Source organism: Lupinus angustifolius, chromosome LG12, assembly GCF_001865875.1.
Source record: "Lupinus angustifolius cultivar Tanjil chromosome LG12, LupAngTanjil_v1.0, whole genome shotgun sequence".
NCBI lineage: Eukaryota > Viridiplantae > Streptophyta > Magnoliopsida > Fabales > Fabaceae > Lupinus > Lupinus angustifolius.
In genome coordinates, this window is record NC_032020.1 from 14105995 (window position 1) to 14115203 (window position 9209).

Here is a 9209-nt window from a genome sequence, read left to right on the forward strand (position 1 = left end):
CACTAACAGTTTAAAACATATCCCTAATGAAAAACTAGCCATGTCACTCTTCGAACATATTTCACATGTCACTCTTCTAACATATTTCACATGTTTTAGACGTTTTGCTTCCAAATTGATGGTCGACTACCTTCCCACTCTTATGAACAAATGTTATGAAACATCAGCCATAAATCAATTAGGAAGACTCTCATATTAGGTTTAATCAGTTTAAACGATTAAATCATCCAGTCAAATCAAGTAAATTAAATATAATTAATAATTATCTATAAATATATAATTTTATATAAATATAAAATTTTACATAATTTATATATTGAAATAACATCTCTCCAATTTTTTTTGGACCAAAGTAAAATAATACATGAGTTATGTTCCATTTTTTAATTTTATTTTAAGTGATTCATACAGTTTATTTTTGAGTTATTATGACTTAACCAGGTTTAACACAGTCAAACTAGAATTTCTTCAATTCAAAGTGGTCTAACCTCTCATTTAGTTAAAACTATAAATCATAATCATTTTCAAGTTCAATCAGAGATTGAATTGATGAGATCGCTCAATACAGTTTGGTCCTTTAAACATTGCTCATGCCATTCCAAATAAACCTGAAGAGTTAGTTTGAGAGTTGGATTTTGGAGGAAAATGAACGGAAAGGGAAAGCTTGAGAGCTATGAAATACACTTGTGAGATAACTCTCAAATCTTCCATTTCTCCTCCTTCCCCTCCAAAACCTAACTCCCAAACAAACCCTAAGGCTTTGTTTGGAAGTTACAAGGAAAAGGGAAGGAGAAGGATCAAAGGGTTAGGAAGGCGAAGAAAGAGAAGGGAACAAGAAGGAAATCATCCCTTGTTTGAGAGTATGAAATTTAAATGAAGAGAATAAACTAATAATAATGTGAGAATATTTTTTATTTTTCCTTTAAAAATATAATTAGCAATCAAAAATTAACAATAATGTACAATCATGTAATATTACTAAAAATATTTAGCTATTTTAATATTTTATCTCCAAAAAACCTCAAATTATATGAACTTTAAAAATAGACACATGGAAGGTTAGAGAAACTCTCCAAAACATTCCCCTCTCATTCATCCGACTCCCAAAGAAGGGGAAGACTTTCCAAAGTCATTCATTCCCTTTTCTTCCAAAACTCTATTCCCAAACAAAGTCTAAAAGGGTTAGTGAAATAACCAAAAAAGCTTTTTGCGGACCCTTGGTAAGACCATACCTAGACTATATTCCATTTTTCAATCAAATTGGTACACTTGTACGTTTAAACACACAAAAATGTTGTAGAACAGAATTAAAACTACATTGAAAGTATTACAACAAGCAGTAACTGGAGAACACAATTCAGCTCTTAACATTGTCTACAACTTACGTGCTCATCAAGCATAGAACTGATCAGATATGGTGTCAAAAACATCAAGGTAGTGATGCCAGAAGTAAGAATATTTTGACAGATAAAAGACTAAAAATCCACGGACAGAATCAAATACAGTTTTCCAGTATTCGATGTGAAGATCGCCATGTAAACGACCACAGGTGTTCATATATGTACATGTATACACGCTTTCTATAGTTTACCCACTAGCCTCACATTATATACATATATTTTGGGGAATGAAATAGATATTATGCTGCCTTATGACCTATCAAGGTAATTTCTCACCTCGCCCTCATGCTTCATGGGTAAATGCAACAAGAGCATCGAGTCCTCCATGCTGAAGATGATGCCTTCCCTTAACTAAATCTCTCCTAAAGAGATTACTTCAAGTTTTGACTTTGCTGCATTCCCACATTATTACCAACAACCATTGTGGCATCAGAAAATTACCCTATCCTAAGAATGAATCGTGAACCCAAAATATTAAAATTATGTAATCCAGCCCAAGTAACACATGCAAGTAGATTTAAACTTAAGAATTTCACTACATCCAAAGTGACTTGTTATCTTTTTAAATGAGGAAATGCTTCAGAAGCCTCACCCTACATTTCCATAGTCAGGCATTCGTAGGTTGCATATATTTAGAACCTTTTGGCACATTTGTGGAGAAATTCCCTTCAAAAGATCTGAGATAGCTAATTTGTGCTTCGTCTTTAGTTCATGTAACTCCTCTCTCTGTCTTACCAACAAACTCTCCAATTTTATGGCTATTTTAGTGATGTCTTCTATATCAGAATCTTTCGAAATTCCAGACATTTCTTCCAGAGAAATTTTTTCACCGGTTGCATCTAAATACCCAGATGTAATACTTCTTTCACTGAAAGTGGAATCAACAGTCCCATCATATTCCTTCTCTGTACTATAATCACCAACACAGATCTCGTCACGAGGATCTAACTCAACTGAAATAGCACCATTTTCATTGAAGCTGCATTCCTCAGCAGTTGCATCCACCTCATAAGACAAATTCGCAGCACCATGCCTACATGGAGAATTTCCACCAAATGCCTTGGGTGAGTCTGACCAGTACTTGCGACCTGAAGGTAATGTTTCTAATGCAAGAGTACCAGGAGAGATGATAGAATCATAAACAACAGGAGAAGCCTCATGACAAGTTTCAGGTGTACCGTCACTTGAAATTGTTGAATCTTGGCAAAAACAATTGACATGATTTTCACTTGGATTCCAATCAGGAATATGATGTCGAATTTCTGAGTCAATCATCTCAGCAATAGTCGTAACATCTTGATCAGTAAGCTCCAATTCTTCAACCATTTCACTAGCAACGGAGATTGAAGTGTCTGCTGCAACATCAAAAGGGAAGTGGATATTGCGAATATTACCTACACAAAAATCAACGATGTCTATTTCAGAATCAAGGAAAGAGCAAGTAGACACTTATTTTCTTTGACTAAAATCAAATAAATTGAGTGAAAGGACCTGAGGAGTCTACTATTCGCAGTTTTAAGAATATTGTATTAATATCTCTCCTTTGACCTTCCACTGTGAATTCCCTGCTTGTCTCACCAGAAATCTCTACAACACTTTTTCCAATGGCTTGGTTGTCATGACTATTTCCTGCAATTGATACATCAGATGATTTACAAAAGAAGATCAACCATTATGTAATTTAGATGCAAAGTATATTTACCTGAATGATGGATTTCAGACCTAGAAGAACGACCTACACTTTCACTATTAAAATCTGACTGAAGGAAGGGATCCATCAAGAGATCTTTTGCAGGCAAACGTTCAGAAACATTAGCGATACACTTTTCTATAAATGCTTTAACTTCAACATCTGTCACTTTTCCCAACGATGCTGGCTTTACTCCCTACCGGAAAAGTAAACAACAAGAATTATATAACAATAAAATGCTAGAAGTGTCCTTTAACAAAGAATTCCCACCGTTTATTTGAATCTTAAGCACAACATACAACACTATGAGACACAACTATTTTTCACTGTTTTTAGAAAATTTCCAAATACTTCTCTGTAGGTAACCACTGTCTTTATCTGCAAGCTTAACCTTAAAAGATCATAATCCAGACACATCAGAAGCCCACTTAAAAACTCTAATCACATCTCTAGGCAATTTTATACATAAGGAAAGATAAAACCTAATTTGTAGATATGTTAACCGTTATGCCCATATGCAGCAATCCGAGAAGAAGAAAACGACACCAACTCATACCACCGCACCATCCAAAGGGTTTCACAAACATCAAGCCTCTAAAATTTGACAGAGGCTTTCGGAACGCATGAATACCATGTCCAGTTGTCCATTACCATTGAGACAGGAGGAAATAATTCTAACGCCAGTAATGCATTACATGATAAGTAAAAGTCCCACCATTTTGAAAACAAAGCACTTACAGATGTCACTTTCTTGTATATTTGAGCAGCATTGGTACATTCGACATATGGGTACTCGACAGTCACCAACTCCAGCAAGCACATGCCAAAAGCATAGATGTCAACAAGCTCGTTATATTCCTCTTCGTAAAGTTCTGGGGCCATGAACTCTGGGGTACCTAAACTCATAATAAGAACTGTTAATGCCTTCACTAACAAGATTCGCACAGTATTTCACCTAAAGAAGGAAAATATATGTAGTAATTTTACAAGAAATGTTACCTATAACACTGTGAGCTGAATTGGCCTTTTGAAGAATAGCTGCCAGTCCTAAATCACCAATTTTCACCTCCCCTTGATTCCCATTGACAAAAATGTTGTCACACTTAAGGTCTCGATGAATAACTGGTGGATTATGACTATGAAGATAGAAAAGGCCCTCCAATATCTGCCTAGACCATTTTTTCAAAGCTCTCAAATCAACGTGCTTATGTTTCTGCCGGTATCTAAATTAAGAAAATCAAACTCAAGCATAAAAGATCACCAAAATATAAATGAACATGAATGGCTATGCCTTAAAAACAATAAAAACCAAAAAATATGAACCAAACGAGCCACAGGAACTCACTGGCGCAATGTTCCTGAGGTGAAAATTTCAGTTATGAAATTGATGTTTTCATTCTTAGTGTCAACCCATGAATTGTAAAATTTAATTATATTTTTATGCTTCAATGTCTTGAGCAAATGAACTTCTGAATAGAGGCGCTCCAAATCTACAGAGTTACGCAATAGATCCGCCACCTTAACCTGATTCCAAGCCACTTCAATCCCTTCCAACTCATCGAAAGCGCGATATCTATATTCACACACTACTGTTAAGGACCACATTATTTACACAGTTAACTCCGTTCAAAACACACATACATTCATTGAGCATAGAAAATTTATAAACAAAAAAAGAAAGGATACACTTTCTTGAAAGCTCCTTTCCCCAACACTTCCTTATACTGTGGAATACAACAATCAAAATTAGAAATAATAAAACACAAACATTAGGTTTAGATTATAACAGATCAGATCATACAAATCAATGAATCAATCATTCATTCATTCATGAAATTGAGAACTAACCCGGCCGTATCTAGCGGTGGGATCAATTTCAACGAATTCGGAATCATCAAGGTCTTGTTCTGAGGAATCTTGCGGCATTGCTTGAAAACCTAGCTAGCTAAAAACAACGAGAGAAGGAAAATATGGAAAAAAAAAGAATGAAACTATTAAATTTATTTAAGAAAAAAGAGGGTGAAACAGAAACACCACCGCACCAAGCTCGATGATTTCTTTGCTCGCAGGTCAAATGCTTCTTCTCATTTCCGATTCCAAATGATGAACCCGAAAAACGCTCTCTTTTCTTGGTTTTTAACTTATTTTTTTATATTATATAACTCTACTTTCTTTTCTTCCCTCACCAGAACCACATAAAATTCAGACTCTGTTTATTAGTAAGAGTGTTTAGATATTGAATTAATCTCTTTCCGATATTCTTTTTTTTACTTTGTATTAATTTTTTGCATTATTTATTTTTAATAGTTTTTTGAAAATGCATTATGTAATAGATATTTGTGGGGATTGTTCAAAAAATGTGCATTATATAATACATTAATTATGTTTTGTTTGGTTTAAAAAAAAAAAGATTAGAGAAGATAAAAGAGAAAGAATATGAATAGAAAAAAAGAAATGAGGTGATTGTAACTGGTTGTTTAGTAAAAAAGAAATATTAAAAGATTAGAAGGAAGAGAAAATATGTTTCTCTGAAAAAGACAATTTTAACCTTTAAATATTAATGAGGATGTGATAAAAGATAATGACATTATTTGTAAATGCAAAAACACTCTCATCTTTTACCATTTCTTCTCAGGATACTTCGTACTCTCTCCTACCAAATGAGAGAAAGATTCTCATTTTTCTTTAACTCTCTCCTTCCTTTCTCTTTCTTTACTAATTCTCTCCAACCAAATAGAGATGGTGAGATGTATCCTTCGAAATTTTTTGACTATGTAAGTTTTAAATATAAAAAATGAAAATCAGCAAACTTTTGGGCTCTCTAACACTAAACTTTTTAATATTGAATTCTCTAGTATTTGAGAGGATCTAAACCTATTTTTATCATAAAAAAATATGCTTCATATACCTTACACCATCAACAATAATAATATGTACTCTCCATTAATATATTATTTAATTGATTAATATAACAATATAATATATTCTTATTATTAATATGACATATATCTATACTATATATAGGTGAGTTTTTTATTTTTTAATATTTACCTATTTACCAAAACTATTACTATTTTATTGAATTTACATTAAATATTTTAAAATTTATTTACTTTGTTATGATTTACTTTACATTTAACATTTGATTTTGATTTGATATATCATCCAATCAAATTCAAATTTATACCTTTTAAACTTATTCTTATGATTATTCTTATTTGTTGCCTTTTTCATCTCCATTTTTTTTGCCTCTCATATTCATATTTCCAAATAGTCTCATCCTTTCATATCCATATTTAATGGATAACATTTCATTTTTCATTCATCTTTCTATGAGCTAAAGTAAATGTATGTTTAAGATCTTTTTGTACTTTTCTTCTTCTTAATTATATTACTAATTTTGTTTACGTTACTATTATTATCATATATTTGTTTCTTTTTTCATCATTCGAGCTAAAATTAGAGGTACATATAAGAACTTCCCCCCTCTTTTCATCTTACTGTTTTATTAATTTTCATTATCATTATGTATAGTCGATACTCACTAACAAACCTTATATTATCTTTTCTCATCCTTCCTTTTTTCACACATATAATGTATTCTTCCATTTTCTTTTCGAGAATTTAGATGTTATTACCAAAGAAGAAGAATAGACTAAAGGTATTAAAAAATATTACTTAAAAATAACATATTTAGAAATATTTACTTCTTTTAGAGAACATGCTTTATTTTGAATACAAAAGAAAAATATAATTTCGGTTGTTTTTGCTTTTTTTGGTTGAATATTGTCATGATTTTTGTTATTTTTTATTTTTTATTTTTAATTTCTATTCTTCTTCTATAACTATATTTCCTTTATTTTCATACTAGGTACATATCATCTTTATTAATCCTTATTTTTCACACTATATATAGAGTGAAATATTTATTCCTGATAATTAAAAATTTATACACAATCAGTGTATCATATACCCTTCATTTATATATTTTTTTTAAAGTGAATGATAATTGAAATTGGATAGTAAATGATACAATAATAGGATAAAAACTATTATACTTATCAGTGTATATATCATTTTCTCTATAATTTATCATACCACTTTTGAGAATCGAGATTATGTTTCAAGAGAACATGAATAGAAGAAATTATACAAAAATGTTACTTATAGAATACTTTTTAAAGTAGATACTTATATTCCAGAAATCTTGAAATTTTTTAATACATAAAAATACCTTTTAGTTATTGCTTTTTTTTTTTATCATTTTTGAGTTTTTTATGGAACACGAAAGACAATAACTTTGGCACCTATGAATATGATAAAAAAGGTTAGAGAATCATTAAAGGGTCTAGTGTAGAGTATTCACCAGAAAAGTATCAGTTCTGAAGCGTCTATTGTAGAGTATTGACTCGAAAAGTATCAATTCTAAAAGTGCATGTAACATGTTTGGAAAGGGAAATGCAAGTTAATTAGTACGAGACGAAATTTGTACCACGACCTGATAATCTTTTCTTCAAGCCTATCTTATAAGGTACGCCATCCATGTTTAGTTACAAAGAACCACACGCTACTTCCTGTTAGATATATTCCGATTAATAGAATATTATTATATCTAATATTTAATTAGTTATTGGTTATCTTATTAGTTATCATTTGAATCATTGTTGTTTGTTGTTTGTAACAATTTTTTCTCATATAATATATTGTTTAGACTCGCTTTTATTTAAGTTTGACCAATTTTTATCATTTTAAAGTTTTACAAAGTATCAGAGTGGTTTCTTCTTCGTGACTTTTTCAGTCATTATTCTGCTATTAAGTCCCTAAAATTTGGAATTTTGATTAGTCATCTCCATTTGTTTTGTCACTTTCTCATTAGTATTCATTTTTTCTTTAACCGAATAATTCCAAAATTCATGTAACAATCATCCAAATAAACAATTACCAACATACTCCAGTACAAAAAAAAATCAGTTTCTTCATTTTATATATTAATTTATATTCCACCGACGACCATTCTGATGATACCATATCTCCAAATAATGAATTATATTAGCATCAATTTCTTTTTTCACTAACGGGCATTCTGATGGTGATAATACCAATTGAGTTCTCTTTCCACCTATGATTATTCTGATAATGTCTTTTCACCCATTGAAGAATTATATGAGTAATGACTTCTTTTCTCACTGACGATCATTCTGATGGTGATTATACCAATGATTTTTCTTCTCACGATCATTTTGGTGGCATATTTTTATCACAATGATAAATTATATTATTGTGATTGCCTTTCACATCGACAATCATTCTGATGTTGATTATAAAAGTAGATTTTGCAGTTCACAACACCTTTAAACGATTCTTATGAAGTCAATATAATTATTTGATTATTTTCATTTTGAAATGAATTGTTTGTAATAAGCTGAAAACTTATTAAGCTTTATCTAGAAGGAGGCGTGTTACATATATTTGGATTAATAGAGCAATATCTTATCTAGAATTTAGTTCATTTTTGTTTAATTTGTTAGTTATTATTTGGATCGCTATTATTTGGATCGCTATTATTTGGATCGCTATTATTTGGATCATCGTTATGTTATTGTTTGTAACAATTTTTGCCGATATAATAAATTGTTTGGACTAAATCATATTTGAGTTTGATAAATATTTATCATCCTAAACTTCCACAGTTATTTCATCGGAAAATAGTTGGTATATTATAGAATTATTAGATTAAATGCAATATTTAATTACATGTGATTTGTGAAACATGTATTTGTCTAACCAAATTCTACATAACATAATACTCTATCATACCAAATATATTTAATATTCTCTCTTAAATTAAAGTTTAGTAAGCTTCCAGGTTGTTACAAATAATTCATTTCAAAATGAGAATAATCAAATAATTATATGGACTCCAAATATGTTATGAACTGCAAAATCCACATATATAATCAGTATGGGAATGATCGTCAATTTGAAAGCAATCACAACTAATATAATTCACTATTGTGACAAAAAGGTGTCACCAGAATGATTGTCGATGAAAAGAGAAACCATTATTATAGTCACCGTTGAAATGACTGTCAATGAGAAAAAAGTCATTATTGACATTA

At 30.8% G+C, this 9209-nt stretch overlaps 1 protein-coding gene across 2 annotated transcripts; it reads right to left on the minus strand.

The window, feature by feature from the left end:
- On the minus strand, nt 1436–5285 carry LOC109362554 (probable serine/threonine-protein kinase WNK3). 2 transcript variants are annotated; one of them, XM_019608411.1, is made up of 10 exons: nt 5133–5285; nt 4939–5035; nt 4777–4814; nt 4436–4663; nt 4090–4313; nt 3829–3986; nt 3103–3286; nt 2892–3029; nt 1993–2794; nt 1436–1847 (listed from the first exon to the last, which is right to left on the minus strand). In XM_019608411.1, the coding sequence occupies exons 2-10, from the start codon at nt 5014–5016 to the stop codon at nt 1838–1840; spliced, it is 1860 nt and encodes a 619-aa protein (XP_019463956.1). In that variant the 5' UTR covers nt 5017–5035; nt 5133–5285; the 3' UTR covers nt 1436–1837. The 2 variants fall into 2 exon arrangements, with proteins under 2 accessions (XP_019463956.1, XP_019463955.1); XM_019608410.1 differs by having other exon boundaries at nt 5125–5285.

Bases quoted from the DNA above. Each gene is read 5' to 3' on its own strand.
- LOC109362554 (XM_019608411.1), bottom strand. From the start codon at position 5,016: ATGCCGCAAGATTCCTCAGAACAAGACCTTGATGATTCCGAATTCGTT. The intron at 4,314-4,435 runs GTGAGTTCCTGT...TTCTTAATTTAG, and splicing joins ACCTCAGGAACATTGCGCCA to ATACCGGCAGAAACATAAGC. The intron at 3,287-3,828 runs GTAAGTGCTTTG...CTTTTCCGGTAG, and splicing joins TATACAAGAAAGTGACATCT to GGAGTAAAGCCAGCATCGTT.